Source organism: Typopeltis vanoorti, chromosome 20 (assembly GCF_054136105.1).
Source record: "Typopeltis vanoorti isolate ZY-2024b chromosome 20, IOZ_Tvanoo_1.0, whole genome shotgun sequence".
NCBI classification, from domain to species: domain Eukaryota; kingdom Metazoa; phylum Arthropoda; class Arachnida; order Uropygi; family Thelyphonidae; genus Typopeltis; species Typopeltis vanoorti.
Window position 1 is genome coordinate 81,030,573 of NC_143568.1, and position 18,652 is coordinate 81,049,224.

The window sequence follows — 18,652 nt, forward strand, 5'->3', positions numbered from 1 at the left end:
GTTGGTGTACAATTTTACGATACGATTGCAGAAGATCATCAAGGTTGAAATAAACATACTAAACATTATTTAAATTAAGGGGATATTAAATCCCACATTGTTTCAAAACCGAATTTTGAAACAATGTGGGATTTAATATCCCCTTAATTTAAATAATGTTACATCGCTGAATTGAAGCCTATTGGCTCTTTATATTTAAGTAATACTGAACATGTTGTAATATAAATGGCATAAGATGTAGACCTTAATACACTTTGGATTATGAGATTCGCATGCCTCCTCGTTCAGGAATAATACAACATTAAATTTAGTAGGTACATTTTGGACCACCCTGTGTGTGTGTGTGTGTGTGTGTGTGTGTGTGTGTGTGTGTGTGTGTGTGTGTGTGTGTGTGTGTTAACTGAAGAATTAGCAAATAGAAATATGGAAATAGACAACAGAACAAGCAAAACTGGGATGGTGTGTAGCCAGCTGAATAAATTTATATGGAATAAGAGAAATTAGACAAAACACCAAACCAGCAGTATACAAGAGGGTGTTCAAACCAGTTTATTATGGATCTGAGAGTTGGGTTAGAAATAAAGCACTGGATCAAAGAGTAGTGACCACATATATGAGGACTCTGAGAAAATTAGGAGAGTTAATCAATGGCAGAATCATATTAAAAATGAAGATATTAGAAAGGAACTTGACATTATTAGCAATCAAGGATGTATCAACAGAGCTAATCTCTGTCTTAGATTATGGCTAGTTAAATAGAATGGGTGAGGAAAGGTTAGCAAAAAAAAAATGTTTAATGCCAAGATGGCAGGAAAGAGACCCAGGGAAAGACTAGGTGGAATGATTCAGTTGGAAGTGGCTTAGAAGTCTGAAATGTTGGATATGACAATATTGGAGTGCTGACAAGTAATAGACTAATTTGGAGGAAATTATTGATAGAAGATTAATAAGAATGTAACTTAATCATGTAGCTGTCACATAGTAATTTTAACATCCCTTGAGAGTACATATCAGAAAATTGATGATGAGTTATATATTTTCTTTATTTTAAATTTACCTTTTTTTTTTGTTTCAGTTAATATTTCTGGTTTATATACAGGGTGGACATAATTGAAGAGGAGGTATTCAGATCATAGCAAAAAATATATTGGATGAAATATAACTGGGTGTAAGCACACTCTGGGACATGGGGTTTTTATTTACAGAAGATAAAAAATATTACAAAATTCTGCCAACAGGGACATTTGCAGCTATAAGTGAGTGGTTTGGGATTAAACAGTAATGGCTAGAAGAGAGACAATAAATCAATTTTGGTGTTTGTATAACTTACTGATGTGGTTCAATATGTCCTCCATTCAGATGTTCTAATAATTGCATTCTATGAATGACATTTTCTACTGTGGAATGCAACAGATCTGCATTGATTTGCCTCATATGGTGTGTTATTCTGTCTTTTAAAGTTGTTTAAACAAGAACATGCCCTTCATACACCATGCATTTCAGATGGCCCAACAACCAAAAGTCACAGAGGTTGAGATCAGGTGAAAGAGGTAGCCATGCTATGGATAAGACACAACAAATCACTCTGTGTTCTGCGAAGTGTTTTGCAACATTCGTTATACCAGCAATCCAATGTGAGGTGGTGCTCCATCCTGCATGAATATGGTACAGGCAATATGGTACATCTTTGCTGCTGCAGTTGCAAAAGAACAAAGTTGAGCAGCATCTTTTGATACCTAACAGCAGAGATGGTACAAGTCACTGGTTCTGTCGCGAAGTTCTCCGAAAAATTATAGACAAATAATAAATGATGCAGTGAAACCACACCACACTGTGACTACTGGTGAGTGTAAAGGGGTCTAATGAAAACATGAGAGTTACTTACAACCCAAATGTGGCAATTGTGTTAATTAACACTACCATTCAGATAAAAATGTGCCTCATCACTCCACAAGATCTTCCAAGGCCACGCATCATCCACCTCCATTCGTGCTAAGAATATCAGGGCAGACTGTAGTCGAGTTTCCTCCACCGCCACCATGAAGCAAAGCTTGAGTATGGGAGATCTTGTAGGGAGAAAAACCTTAGCATTTGACGCAGGATTTTCCACACAGTTGAGTATGGCATGTCCAGTTGCCTTGATATCGCCTGAGCACTGCTGAACCCTTGTGCATTATTCATTCTGTGTTCTACGATGGCTGTTATCAAACTTCATCAATTTATTAAGGAATAATCCGTTTGCACTTTTGTCCTGACCTCACTGCTAAAGATCTGCTATTCTGAAATCATAAAATCATTTTTCAAAGATTTGTTACTGCTATTGGATCATTTGTCCTATCCTTCAAATGCCAGAATTCTCAAAGTGCAGCATTAGTGTTACCACGTTGTTGATAGCAAAGCTTGACTAGCAATGTACATTCTGGTAAGGTGAGATCCACAGCACTTCAGTCTTCCTTATATCCACCAACATGTCAGTAGAAACAGTGAGACTATGCAAATATCACAAGATTCTAGTGCCAATTGTCCACAGGTGGCAGAATTGTGTACTTTTTTTTTTTTTTTTTTTTTTGTAAATCAAATTTATTAAGGAATAATCCATTTGCACTTTTGTCCTGGACTCACTGCTTTAAAAAAAAGATCAGACATACTCAACTTACCAGATAACACACATCATTACAGCACATTATATATGTTATAGATTTGCACACAAACTACCAAAATGTCCAGGCAAGACCTCCATGGCACTGATACTATAAAGAAAATTCACCAAAGCAAACTTTCCACTACAATAAACCCATTTCTCTGGTCTCTATGAGTTCACTATAGTGAAAGTTAACTACTCAAGTTCTTCTCATTTATTTTTCATAAATTTATTAAGTAAGAATTAATCCAAAACTAAATATTTTACTTATTTCTTTAAATGTGGCGTTAGGTTTTTCTCTAAATTCAGAGTAATTTTGTATGATAATATTTATAACAGTCAGCGATAAAAAGATTTACCAGATAAATAATTTGGTTTTCATGATATCGGATGCCACCCTCAGCATCACATTTTTTCATATGCATTTTTTCCGGATCACCAGCAACTAATACTTTCTTTTCCTTTTCTATCTGCAATGAAATTGAAATATATATATATTTAACGTTAGCTACTGATATACCAATTTTCCCATAAAAGACATTTTATACTTTTCTTTAACTATAAAGAAATAAGTTGAAGTTAAGAAAAACTTAAATATTTCAAGAGCAAATTCTTCAAGTTATTTCCTTTTTTTTTTTTTTTTTTGTAGATTTAAGTGATTCATAAATATTACAGTTGTTTTATGATTAAGCAAATTAGGATACTGAAAAAAAATTGATAAGCAAAAAAGTGCACTATAATACGAAGTTTAAAATTTACTGATTAATATTAATCTAGAATTCTACCTTACATATTATTTCAAAAAAGAATATTATTTTGGAGTTCAGCTCAAAGCAAACTTTCCAAATAAAGTTTCATTCCCTTTAAAACCAATTTGGAAATTGTCTAACCAGATATATATTCACAATCATCTATATATGGCTTGATCAAAGTATATAACGTATATAACCTCTATAACATATAAAAACTATAACCTCTTTACATGTCAGGGTCCTTCACACTATTACCATAATCCAGTGTGATGTCCTCACAATTTTAGCAATGGTCTAAAAGAACTTCAGGTCCTTTCTACCACTCCAATATCTCTCATCTCTTCCACTTCCTTCAGAATTTTCCCAACAATGATATGCTCTGCATCCAATATTTGCCTGCTAAATTTCAAAATCTTAGATAAGACAACAATAAACTGACAGTTATACTCATATCCATCACTGACAGTCTGTTCAGATCCTCCTGTAAGTTCAAAACATTAGTTCTGCTCCCTAGAGATCTCATTCACTTTGCATCATCTGCAAACAACTGCATATTTCCAGTAAAACCAGTCCCAATATCATTAATACACAAGTTAAACAGTAATAGCAGTAATGGTTGCAAACACCCCTTCAGAACAGCACACGGAGGGGGGGGGGGGGCTTAGAGACTTTCTCCTTTCAGGATACTGCTTCTACCTATTCGTTTAGGTGTAAGGTTCACAAATACAATTTTGTTATTTCATGCTTGGGTAAATGATTCAAACAAGAATATATTTCTTGTCCATTATAATTTTCTTTGGAAAAAAAAAACAAACCTGCAACACCTATCTTGGTTCCATAACATTTTATGCTTTCATATACATGTATATGAAAAATATGACTTGGGTTGATTTAGCTGTCAGTAAGTCTACAGGTCTAGCTCCCGCTAATAAGACTTCAATAAAGGATGAATAAAAATGATGGAAAGTTCTTTCAATGTAAATACCATCTAGATGGGAAAAAAATTACTAAAAATACCCATCTTCCAAATCAAGAACAGTAACCATGCAATTAAAATAACAATGACAAGCAATTGCAAAAAACTGTAAAAAATTTACAAGAATGAGGATACACAATTGCTCTTTTACAAACTGAAGACCACATCAGATTCATCCAGAATCCAGAGGTTAAAGACCTACCATTTACATGTCACTAATCACATCATCTCCCTTAATGCCTCATTAAAGATAAGGATTCTATAACCCAGTTAAATAAGAAGCCACGAGAAAACTTATGCTATGCCATAATATTAGGTTGCTGTTTCTCCAAGACACATACTTTTGCATATATAAAAATTTTAAAAGTGGTGGTGGAAGCACTGGAATCATAACAATTCTTGACTCAAACAATATATTTCTTGTCTATTACAATTTTCTTTGTAGCAAAAAAAAAAAAAAAAAACTTGCTATAACTATTCAAGCAAGAATATATTTCTTGTCCATTATAATTTTCTTCATAAAAAACAAAACAAAAAAACTTGCAACAACTATCTTGGTTCCTTAATATTTTATGGTTTTCATATACCACATGTATATGAAAAATATGACCTGCATTGGATTAGCTGTCGAAAAAAAAGTTTGAGTGACAATAAAGCAGGCAATAATGACATTGAAAACAGAGTGCAATTAACAGTAAGGTGGTGAGCAGGGTTGATGATGAACAAATATGTGTGACTGGAGATAAAATAGTGAACATGAATGATGGCGAAAAAAGGATGAATGATTTAAAAGCTGAATGGTGAAAGTGAGGCAAGAGATGAGGTGAATGCAGAGCGAAATGAAGAGAACTGGAGATATGTATGGAAAAGTGAAGAACACAAAAACAAATATCAGTGTGAAAAAGGTAACAAAAGACCTGCAAGTGGCATTGTATAGTGATTCAAATATTAGAGGTGTGGTAAACAAGAACATGCACATGATGAAAGTTTATTTTTCACTTGGTTAGACTATAATAAATTTAGTTTAATCCTTTATCCAAGTGTGAGCAAACAAAGTTTGCGCCTGAAAATATCTTCAGGACTGGGGTATGGTAGTACAACACCGGGCAACTCGTAGCAAAGGTGGGGCAATCTACTATCACTCCTGATAGTATGCACATGATTTGTTTTCTGGGAGGTAAAATGAACAGAGTGATTGAAGCATTGGATATGAGGAGTAAGAGAGCAAAGGAGTTGGTAGGAACAAGAGAGTTGACTAGGAATAAGGAGAACAGAATGTAAGATTGGATATCAGGAGGTTGCTGAGAAGGATAAAAGATAATGGAGATAGGAAAGGGAGTCAGTGTGTTGCCCAGATATGACAGTGATGAAATGAGTGAGAGAGCAAGAATTATGAATGTTATGTTAGCAAAAATGCATAAATAGAAAGGAGTGCAGTCTGTTAATGTGTGGAATGAATCTGAAGGTTGGGATGAACCTACGTAGAGCAGATATTATGGCCTTACAAGAAGAGTTGATTAGACTGAGTGAATGGGCACAGGAGTGGGGATGCCAGTTCAATGTTGCAAAATGTACAGTTTTAAAATTTGGAAAACAAAGATGAGATGTAGAATTTACTCTTGATGGGGATATATTGTTGGAGATGGAGGAAATATGAGATCTTGGAGTGAGTGGATAAAGATTTAAAATTTAGAGGAGATATTGTCAAAATTGAGAGAGCAACATAATGAATTCTGGCAATGATGTGAAGGACACTAACTTGTAGAAGTAAGGAGATTCTTTTTCCATTGTATAAAGTTCTGAGGCCACATATGGACTATTGTGTATGGATTTGGTCACCTGGTTTTCAAAAGGATGAAGAGATGTTGGAGAAGGTCCAAAGGTGATTGACCAAAATAGTTTCTGATCTCTGGAATGTTGATTATATGTTGATAGCTGAAGAGCTTCAACCAACAAAAACAGAAGTTAAGGAAGATTGTAGATCTAATGGAAATGGTTCATTTGGGGCTGTCAGGTGTGAGATAGAGGTCAATAGCACAAATATATTGTTGGTTGCTGCTATAGACCTGGAAGTCCAGAAGAAAATGTGGATGACATCCATCAGCAGATAACCACAATGAGTGCAGGTGGAGCAATTATTATGAGAGACTTCAACTATGGTCATACATATTGGAAGGAGGAAAAGACACATGGCAAAATGAAAATGGAATTTAAACAGTTACTAAAGGATAATTATCTGAAATAGCATGTGATGGAAGGGACCAGGGGTTTGAGAGTTTGGATCTGGTAACAGCATCAGAAGATCTATCTATAACTACAGTAGCAACTCTATCTCTGATTGGGGAACGTGCCCATGCTGTCTTATCCTGGGAGGTTATTCAGGACATGGAAATTTCAGTGAAGAAAGGGTTCATGTGGAGCTACAAAGCTGGCAATTATGACAAATTTAGGGGACAACTTAGAGCAGTATACCATAGCTTAAGAAACTACATGGAATGAATGTCATGGGAAGCAGTCAAGGATTGTTTGAGTGAGGCAATATCAGAGCATATAATCAGAGTCAAGAGGATAAACTAAGGATTAAGTAGATGACTACAATATAAAGCAGGAGCTACAAAAAAAAAAAAAACATTGTGGAAGGAATATAAACATGCCCATTAGCAATATAAAGCAAAGAAGGGTAACTAGTATGGTAGGGAAGGCTAAATCAGATTTCAAGAGAAAATCAGCTAAGCAATTCAAACTAAATCCAAAAGAGTTTTTTCACTATGTAGCAAGTAAGAGAAAGAATGATTATGGAAAGATAACTTTATTCACTGTTGATGGCAAGAAAGTGATAGAAGAAACAGCTCAGTTAACCAAGTGATCACTTTGCAAGGGTATATCATCCAGGTGGCAACTTTGCAGTTACTGAGGTAACAGAGACTGATGTGAGAATTGAGGTACTCAGTATATTGAAAAATATCAATGTGAATACAGAAGTGGATCTGGACTGTATGTGTGTCAGCTTGTGTGCTACAAGAATGTGCAAGTGAACTGGCAATGCCTTTGACAAAGTTGTTTAATCTAAATCTCAGCTGTGGCATGGCTCCAAGGTAGTGAAAAGAGGGTAAGATAGTGCCATTAGAAAAAGGTGGCTCCAAAACAGCAGCAGCAAATTACAGACCAATTAGTATCTCTTGGGGGGGTTAAAGTATTGGAAAAGATGGGTAAAAGTAAAATTCAGGAATGGATGGACAGTAATATGATACTCTAAAGGGAGAGGCATGGCTTTGTAAAAGGTAGGTCCTGTCTCAATAATTTATTCATATTTTATAATAAGGTGACAGCAGAACTAGATAAAGGAAATGATACCCCATGATACTGCTGGACTTTGCAAAGGCATTTGGCAGTACAAACTATTACATAATTTGTACATAAATGATATAGGAAATGACTTGAAGGGAGATATTCAGTTGTTTGCTGATGACGCAAAGTTGGGTAGCACAATAATTAACCAAGCTGATGCAGAGAGCTTGTAGAATGATTTAAGTAAGCTGGCAATATGGGAAAAAGATAATGGATTACAGTTCAATGTGGAAAAGTTAGGAATTTTGGAATTAAAAGATTACTAGCTGTGTACCACAGTGATGGAACTGTACTGCAAGAGAATGATAAGGCCAGGGACTTGGGGTGTTAGTAGATAGAGAGTTGAAGTTCAGAGGGCATATTGCTAAAGTGTCCAAGATAGCTCATAGGATTATTTGGTTATCGAAGACCACACTAACATGCAGAGATAAAGAAGTTATTATTCCTCTTTATCAGGCGTTGATAAATTCATATCTGGATTACTGTGCTCAGGTTTGGTCGCCTGGATTCCTTGGAAATGAGGAAGTGGTAGAAAAGATTCAGAGGTGAGTAATCAAGTTGGTGAGTAGTGTAAGGAATGCTCTCTACATTGACAGATTGAGAGTTTGCGGATTATAGAAGTTGGTTGATAGGTGGAGAAGAGGGGGGATATGATAGAAACATTTTAGTTACTAAAATTTTTTTATAAGATTGATGCAAGGGGTTGGCCAATGTATGGAAAGAATGAGAGTAGGTATGAGAGAAGGTCACGAGAGAGAGAGGAAGGAAGGAGAGCGAATCAGAGGAAGAGATAAAACTAAAGAAAGTCGAGAGAGAGAGAGAATGTGTGTGTGTGAAAACAAGGGATAGAGAGAGATGAGAGGAAGGAGGGAAAGTGAGAGAAGGATGAATGAATCTGTGGAATATCACATATAGAAATTTGATGCTTCGGGTGTATAGAGCAGAGTGCCAGAGAAGTGCTTGCCAAGTGGAACAATACAGAGTGTGGTGGCAATGGCAATGAAGAGAGGTGGAAATGTCGAGTAATGGCTAGTATAAATGGTCTGAGAAGTAGCATGAATCATGTAACAAGAGATTTCAGACTGATGTTAGGGATGGCAAAACAGAAATGTGTCAGAGAGAAGATAGTTGGTATGTTGTCCAGGTATGATAATGCAGAGTGAAGGAGAAGAGCAGTGATAGCAAATGAGATGGGAATAATAATGTGTAGGACGAGAGGTTTGGAATATGGATGTATGGAGTACATTTCAGAACAGAAGAAATCTGTATGCATGAGATGAATGAATGAATTTGAATGTAGAAGGATGCAGGCATATGGATAGACTATTGTTTTCTGGGAAAGCGAGTGTGTCAGGGCAGGGAAACTAAAATTGCAAGGAGGAATGTAGCAGGCATGGCCTTGTGGGGATAGGGTGCTGGAGAAATGAGAGGGTATGCACTATATTGCAGAACGAGGTGGAGTATGAGGGGAGTAATAATGGCTATAAGAATACTGGCAATGCACTTTTTCTGTATACAAGATGCAGGAGCATCAGGAATGAAAGGAAATGAGTTTGTGACATTAACTGACCCAGTCTCTCCAAAAGACTATTGATTTCAGTGAAACTTGGTTAACTGAGGACGATATTCTAACAGAAATAGAAATCAAAGGATACAGAATATATTTCAGCAGGATAGGGTAGGTAAACATGATACTGGAGTGTTTATCGCAATAAGTGATGAAGTATGTCCTCTCAGAGCGGAGAAGCACAGTGGAAATAACATTAATGGCTTTAAGAGTATTATAATTATGTGACATGTAAAATGAGTCCAAGAAATCGTGAGAGAACACACTACTCTACTACAACACATCATCTCCCTTGTTTAAGTATATGGTATGAGATAGACATTTATAAGACGAGATATCTAGTGAAATGTTGCCTTCACAGCTTGTGAAGGCAGTAAAGGTGTGCCTCTGTTGTAATCCTGTGAGAATACAGAAAGTGATATAGTGAGAGATGAACGTTTTGCAGAGAAAGTGTCATGTGTACTAACTGATCACCTGAAGATGAGAGCCTATCGTTGTTCTACTGGACAATTTCTAACACCACAACTTATGTGGCAGAAGGTGATAAAATCAAAGGCACTTCTCTGACAGACACAGAGATGCCATATCCTCTTCACAGATCAGAAGTTTTTCACCACTGAAGAGTTGTTTCACCTCCACCAAAACGATTAGGTATATGCCCTGGTCGTCAACCTATATCAGTGATGGTTTAGTGGGGAGAGGTGACATATCAGGAGGTATCCTAGTTGCATTTCTGTGAGAAAGGAGTCAAAACCTCTGTCAGAGAGACGTGCTCAAAGTGTATCAAGACACCATGCTGGAATCTGTGGTACAGCTCCTGAACAACGCCTTATTTCATGGTAGGCAGCAGACCTTCCAACAGGACTCAGCCCCTGCACATAAGGCAAGGATCACATAACAGTTTTTGGAGGTGAATGTGCCCTACCTCATATCACCATCTGATTGGCTGTCTGGAAGTCCTAACCTGAATCCACTGGACTTCAAATTGTGGTTGGAGCTTCAGAGAGTAGCCTTTAAGAAATGACAACCTAACACTGCCAGCCTGAGGGTGGATTTGGAGTGAGCAGCGGCAGCAGTTTCGTTGAATGTTGTGCATGCCCATCAATATGTGGCCTCACAGACTTCAGGTGTGTGTGTGAAGGCAAAAGGAGGCAGACATTTTGAACAATGGGTGCTGCTATATGCTTGTTATACATGTGGTTTGTATGTGCTGCTAGCTGTAAATGATTTACTGGTAGATTAAAAGTTTATGTGCTGTTCAAGTTGTAACAGTATTTGTGGCTAGACTAGGCAGATGATGATGAGCAGAAAATATTCAGGCAAATTAATTTGGTAAGTGCAAAGCAAGTGATTCTTATGAGGACTTCAACAACAACAATATAAACGAAGAAGAGGAAGCATCAACTATTAAGGGAAGTGAATCTTTGCATTTATTGAGGGACAACTGTCTTAGGCAGCATGTGGCAGAAGTAACACGAGGATCAAGAGTTTTGAATTTTGGCATAGCATCCGAGATGTAGTCCTGACTTGTAGGATGAATAGGCATGTAGAAGTACTGTTGGATTCTGAATGAGGAGAATTAGAAATTATTAATACTTCATTCAGAGTCCAACATAATCAGCCATTCCCTAAGTCAAATTTCTCATCAGACTAATAATCTCTTATTAATTGCATGCTGTTCATATGATTTTTTTCAAGTTATGTTTATTAATATTTATTTGTTCACTTATTATTTTCACAACTGCACTTCATATGAAGTGCAGTTCTGAAAACTGTATATTAAATATCACTCATTATAATGAAATAAATATTATTAAAACAGAGATAAAAATTGTAAAATATGCAATCTTATTATGCTATTAGTAAAATGTAATGTATCCAAGTAATTCTTTAAAATAAGATTTGATTGGTTGTTGTGAGAAATTATGTTATTTTTAGCCAGCGCATGCTTTAGCGTGAGTTACTGTACAATATGCTATAAGCTAGTTCCATATCAACAAAACCAGTTAGAACCAGATTTTGGTGGGAAAGGAGAGTAGGATGTGATGAGAAGGAAATGAAAAAGAAGTAACACACTAATAAGTAAGGAGATATATAACCTGGGGATGAATGGAGTAGGAAGGACTGAGAACCACTCTGTATTTTGACTTATCTTTCTTCGAGCTCTTATTCTTTTATAAATCCCTATCGCCTCGCAGAAGGATAGCGTAGGACGAAAAGATAATAAGAATGAATAAGAAATATTGAAAGTTAGGCAATTACGAGCAAGAAGATAAATTCACCCGAGTTAACTAATCAGTTACTGAAAAACCCAGGACCCTATAATATTTGTGTGCTCTAAAAGTGAAACCAAGGAGTGTTTCTAGGAATCTTGATAATGAGGAAGCTATACTGTTTATACCAGTAAGGATATTTTTTCTATGCCCAGTGTGAAGTAGCAAAGCTCGTTTCTGGAGAACATGATATAATTCATATTGCTGAAATTAACATTTCAAGAAAGAATGTGTGGTATAGTGAAACATTTCCTCGCGAACGGAATATATGAAGTATTTCTGGATTAATAGTTCATATTTGAATGTGTGATATAGTGAAGCCTGTTATGTGAGAACGCAATGTAAAATTGAAATTGGATTTTCTGAGGACTATTGTATTAAATTGATAAATCTTGGAAGTTTCTAAGTGAATGACTGACGACTTGTACTTTGTAATTGTTCTGAATAGTTAAGCTGAATCAATATTTAAAGTACATTAAACGATAACTTTGTTTAGAGTGAAATTGTGTTTGGAATCTTTGATAATAAGAAGAGTGGAATTTAAATGCATAAATTCTATGATATACTCAGCTGAGTAAATTGCTAATGTCTTAATGAGAACCTATTGATTCTTAATTGTATTATCCCTACTAGAGATTCGATTCTTGTTTTAATGTAAATGTATGTGTTAAAAGCATTAAATATTTTTATTTGAGTTGAACCTTGTGTTTGCCCGAGTTCTTTCATTGCACTGCTCATTAAAATAGTCCGAATCTTAGCAGGAACCCTATATTCAATAAGCAGAATTTCAGCCTGAATTAAGTTGATAACTATATGGTACTAACTGATGGTTGATTTCACAACGTTGCTTGTGCAAATTAGAACATAGAGTGGCGCAGTTAGAAATAAATTTTCTCTGTGTTCGAATGTGAAGTCAGTCAACAGCTAGAATATATAACGGAGTAAAGAGTAGGATCCAACAGTACCAAGACAGAAACAATTTGTGGAATTATAAGGCAGGCAACTATCACAGACTTAGAATCATTCATCCATTTCACACCAATCTTATTTAACCTTCTGATCCTTGGTCACTTAGTCATTGCTTCTACCAGATAGTTCTTAAATAGCACCCAAGCAGCAATGATCTTTCTACCCAATTTCTCATTCCATAAGCTGCCTCCTAAACTTCTCATAATTACTAGTCTTGTAGTTCCACATACCCTTTCTTCAGAGGAGTCTTCACATGACTGGCAACCACCCAGGTAATCCCTTCATAGTCACTCTCACCAACTGGAGAGAAATTTGAAGCCTCGTTTATAATGACATCCTCTGATGAGATGATCACATCCAAGGCCTTCAATCCTTGTGTGCCGTCTGTTGCATACTGTCTGAAGTAGTTATTCATTAAAACTCGAGAAAATAATTTTCTTTACTTCCAATTGCTATCTCGTCATCCCAATCTATATTGCCATAATTAAAACCACCCATAATGATCACCCTTTTCCTATTTGATTTGCTAATTTGCTTATACATTTCATGGTCACTACCCACTACATTACCAGGTCTACAGCAACATCTAAGTATTTCATTCTATTCTCACAATACTGCCTTAAACCATGTCTCACTTATTCCAACAATTTTTGAGTGAATGAACTCAATCAATGCAACCATTTCATTTCCCTTGTTTCTGATACTTAAAGCATTAGTATACAAACATAACAGCTTGTTCCTGGATCTATGACAAGTTTTACTGTTACCATTTATCAGAAGTGACTTCTCCATACTTTCCTAGCCATTTCTTTTTATCCTTTCCCCATCCCAGAACCTTCTTAGAACAAAACTGTTATCCCTACATGCCAGGCCATCTCATTCTCTTCTTATCTACACACACATATTCCCTTTTCAGTATCAACCTTTTTCACACTGTGTTCCCTGAGATGCCCCCCCCCCATTTCCCTGTTTGTTTTGCACACTTGTTTTCTCATTCTCTACACTTCTCCATTCATAAGCACCACTTCAATCTCTCCTTTCTTACTCTACTGCTCTTTCACATGCTTCTTGCTCAGATTCATTCTCGGCACTCATTGCTCTTCCATCCAGTAGCAGTTCTCCAAATGACTCACAGCAAAACCATTCAAATACAGTCCATCACTCTTATGCAGTTCAATTCATCCTTCAAACTCATTACATACATTAACAAACTGCACTCCTTTCTTTTCACACAAATCCGCTAACATATCATTCATAATTCTTGCTTTATACCTCATCTCATCACTGTCATACCTATGCAGCATGCTGACTACCTTTCCTATCGCGGTTATCTTTTCTCCTTCTACACAAATATCTACAAATAAAATGATGATACAACATGACAGAAATTTATGCCAGCGGGGGCATTGCCCAGTTAAACAAGGCTCCCATTGTTTTCACCAGAGAACCAGGGCGAACAGCAAAAGTCAGCTACTGGAACAAATCCTGAAACACACACAAATTCAACATCACAAGAGTTCAAAATTTGGTACTATCAACATAAGAAGCCTGAATGGCAAAGAAATGGAACTAGCTGAAGAACTGGATAAGTACTAGATCAATATAATAGGGGTGACTGAAACAAAAAAGACAAAAACTGGTGATATGATCAGACTTTTCTTATTCCTTTCCTCTTCTCTCCATGTGAATTTATGCACATTTTTGTGTTGGAACATTGTGTTAATAATAACAAGTCCCTGCCTTAAGCAGAAATCACAGGTATTTGTTATGATTATTAGCTTCATATGAGGTCAGAATGTTTTTCATGCTAATGAAGGTTGATCTAGCAATTTCTATTCTTCTTAATATTTCCTTATCACACTTTCTATTCTCTATAATTAGTTGACCCAAATATATATAACTCTCTACTTGATCTAAAGTATTTCCTTTGATCTTAATATTTATATCGAGTATTTTCTCTTTTTCTCTTGTTACCAGCATGGTTTTGGTTTTTTTGAAGTTGAAATTAAGTCCATATTTTTCACTTAGCTTCAGCGTCTCTTCTAGTAGGTTTTGAAAATCTTTTTTTATTTTCAGCTAGTAGTACTGCATCATCTGCATATCTTAAGTTGTTGTTTATATTCCTGCCTCCTATGCTGACTCCTTTAAATTCTTCTAATTGCTGAAAGATATTTTCAGTATAGAGGTTAAACAATATAGGAGAAAGAACACAGCCCTGTCTATTCTACTCTATTCTGACACCCTTCTTTACTGGGAATTCCTACAAGATTTCTCCTGATATTTTTATTGAGGCAATTTGCTCCCAATATAGATTTATCAGTAATCTGGTATCTTTACCATCTACTCCTAAATTTCCGATGCATTTGATTAGTTGTTCATGTTGTATATTGCCAAAGGCCTTTGTGTAGTCAATACAACATAAGTAGACTTCTTTCTGCTTCTCCAGATATCTTTCTATAATAGTTCTAAAGTTGAAGAGTCCTTCTCTAGTTCCTTTATTTTCTGGAAACCAGACTGTGTTTCATTAATTTCCATTTTGATTTTATGTTTATTTCTTTCTAGGATGATATGGCATGGTTATTTCCATGTATTAGAATAGCGTAAGAAAAAAAAAAGTAATGTCTAATGTCCAAACCATATTTATTTCAAATGCTCCTTGACAGCATCTTTTTTTCAGAATAGTTTTTTAACATAAGCTTTGGAAATTACCACAAAAATCCAAAGTGAATGTATCTCTTGGATGTATTCACTTTTTTTTTTTAAATGAACTTTTTCTTAAAAAAAAAAATCAAATCCTTTTTTTCCAAGATAACTGAATCAAATAATTTATAATTTTTCGACAATAAAAGTAAAATTTGTTTATTATAAATTAAGAAATTAGCCTGTAAATGAAATTTATTTCTGTTTAAGATGTTTGCTGATCAATTAAAAATGAAACAAGACATGGGTGATGTATCCTGCACTACTAATCTAAGCTTTTAGCATTTTCCTCCATCTGAAAGTATTATTATCTAGTATTTCTAAGACAGTTTATTTCAGAAATGACATAATGACATAACTCATTTTAGAAATGAGCAGTAAAAGTAGTAATATTTGGAATTTTTTTTAAGAAAATACAAAACAAAAACTAACACCACTGAACTTCAAATTCCTATCCACCAATACACCAAGATCCTTTGCTTATTCAGTTTCTTGTACCATAACCCCGCTAATATAATATGCAGCTAGAAATCTAATCACACCAAAGTGCACAACTTTACACTTACTAACATTAAACTGATAGCCATTTTCATTTGCCCAAATTTCCAGACAATTCAAATCATTTTGTAAGTGCTGAACATCAGTAGCATACCTGATTGCCCTGACTATCTTTGCATCATCGGCAAACTATTCCACATCTGTTGCTAGACCCTGCCTGATGTCATTGATGTATAGATTGAACAATAATGGCCCAAGGACTGAACCCTGACATACACCACTGGTCACCTTAAATCTGACAGATTGACACTCACTGTATACCACTTTTTGATATCTGTCTGTCAGCCATCCCCTGATCCAAGTCAAGAGTTTATATTCCAATCCCATATTCTCCAGTTTATGCAAGCCTTTTGTTTGGTATCCTATCAAGTGCCTTAGAAAAATCCTACTATTGTCATAGTGTATCCATTCCCTTTATCCAACTTGGCCATAACAATGTCATAAAATATGAGCAAATTGCTAAAACATGACCTATCTTTAGTAAACCCATGATACTCTTTGCAGAGTATAGCTTGTTTGTCTACCCATTTCGCTATGCAAGTTCTTACCAACTTCTCTAAAATCTTCACTACCACACCAGAGATACCAATAGGTCAGTAATTAGACACATTAGTTTTTTCACCACCCTTGTACATGCAATGGAACTATCATACATTCCTTCCATTCCTAGGCTGACCCAAGTTATACAAACATCTGAAAAGCCTAGCTAGCCAATTCAGCTGAATATTCCTTTAGCAAACAGGCTGATATTCTATCTGTCCCTATAGACAAATTCTTATCCAGGTTATGCAAGAGCTCTTCAACCTCATTTTCAAGAACCTTTAACTCTTCATCCAATGTAATAGTAGCACTGTGCACAATGTTACATACACTTGGTTGATATATCATAGCAAAGTGAGCACTCATTAATTAAACAATCTATCATTTGAATTCAATAAAGTTATTCTTTCACATTCATTCTTTCTTTAGCTTGCATGGCTAATTTCTTTTCATACTCTGTTGATTGGATTTTAATGGTATAGATGCAAACACAGATTGATAAGAAAACTATTCATTAACTTAAACGCTAATATTTCACTGGTATTACATCCAGCATCTTCAGAGCATACAAACAAAGTTTGTTATAGTAGCGAGACAACTGCAATCCGGTGTAACAGTAGGACTAGAATGAGTAATTGTAGCATGCAACACAAAGACTAAAGTCGTAATTAGGCACCATCTAAGTTTAAAAAAAAAAAAAAAAAAGATATTAATTTGGTACTTGATGAGGTTTGGAGTATGTTTCAGGACTTCTGTTGATTCCAGGAACAACCTCTCTGACTTGTAAAAGCTTCTGTGCAGTACTTTTGTTTTTTCCAATTGATCCTGTGTGCAGGAGTATCCAAAGCATGGTCTGCCAGACCCGACTTGCCATAGCGAAAGTGCCAGATACATTTTTTGTGTTCACTGAGGCGGATGTACAGTGTTCTTCCTGTCTGTCCATAGTAGGCTCGATGACATGAACAGGGCACTTTATAGACTCCTGGATGTGATAAAGGATGGAATCTATCCTTAGAGAATCTGAAATACAGTTGGTGTTTGTTAAGCACCCTAGATATTTTTTCAGATGTGCCTTTGATGTATGGGATGGTGGGATATATGACCTTTGAACATGGGATATGCGACCTGCCTCCAGCAATAGCCAATATTATTCGATTAGACATGGGGAAATCCTGATCCAGGATATCCCGGAACTATGGGATATCCTGGATAGCATTTCCGACTCTACAGCCAACAAAGAATTTGCCAAAGTTAAAACCCAGCATCAGAAGAAATTTAATATCCTCCAACAACGCAGCACTATGCAGCAGCCACAATTACATCAAGATGGCGTCGTTGTGAACTTATCATTGATAACCTTAACCAAAGAAGCCACGAGCGCGTTAAGTCAGGGACACAATTTTGCCGTTACTCCTAAAGAAGTTCGAAAAGGCAAAATAATGGCTTCCGTTGAAAGTGGGATATACAACCTGCCTCCAGCAATAGCCAATAATATTTGATTAGACGTGGCCAACATCCTAATCCATTCTAAGCCTCCCAAAAATAATATCCCACATAAATAAATCATGGCTCTAAAATAGCTACACAATAATAACTACATTACCTCATAACCAAATCAGACAAAGGAAATGCAACTGCAGTGATGGATACAACAGAATATGAAAGCAAAATGCACGCACTTCTCCAAGACCAGTCAACATATCAAATTATAGACGAGATCCCACCAACTCACAAAAGAATAAGGTGTGCAAGTTATTGAACAAATCACTTCCTGGCCAAAAGAAACAGTCAACAAACTCAAACCTCCCCACATTAAAACACCCAGGATATATGGAGCTCCAAAATTCACAAACAAGGTACACCTTTACGCCCTATTGTAGATAGTATAAACAGTCCCACATATAAACTTGCTAAACATTTAGCCAAACTACTAGCCACTTGCACAAACAATTCTCCCTCTTTTGTTACAAATTCTACCCACCTAAAAAGCATTTTAGAAAACCACACCTTAAAAAGTTCCTTAATAGTGAATTTTGATATCACCTCATTATTCACGAATGTACCATTAAATGGAACACTTAACTTACTATGTTGTAATAGATTTCACGGTATGATGTGAACACAGATGGATAAGAAAATAACTATTTATTAACTTAGAAGCTAATATTTCGCTGGTATTATATCCAGCATCTTCAGAGCACACAACACAAAGTTTGTTACAAAAGCAAGACAACCACAATCCGGTGTAACAGTGGGGCTAGTATAAGTAATTGCAGCATGCAACACAAGACTAAAGTCCTAATATGGCGCCATCTAGGTTATAAAAAA

General features: G+C 35.9%; 1 protein-coding gene across 1 annotated transcript in view; it reads right to left on the minus strand.

Moving 5' to 3' along the window:
* LOC150095595 (uncharacterized) overlaps positions 1 to 18,652 on the minus strand; it is a 199,497-nt gene that overhangs the window by 19,114 nt on the left and 161,731 nt on the right. Inside the window, exon 10 of the mRNA XM_090409759.1 lies at positions 3,001 to 3,111. Coding sequence (XP_090265885.1) covers positions 3,001 to 3,111 — 111 coding nt within the window. The remainder of the gene's footprint in view (positions 1 to 3,000; positions 3,112 to 18,652) is intronic.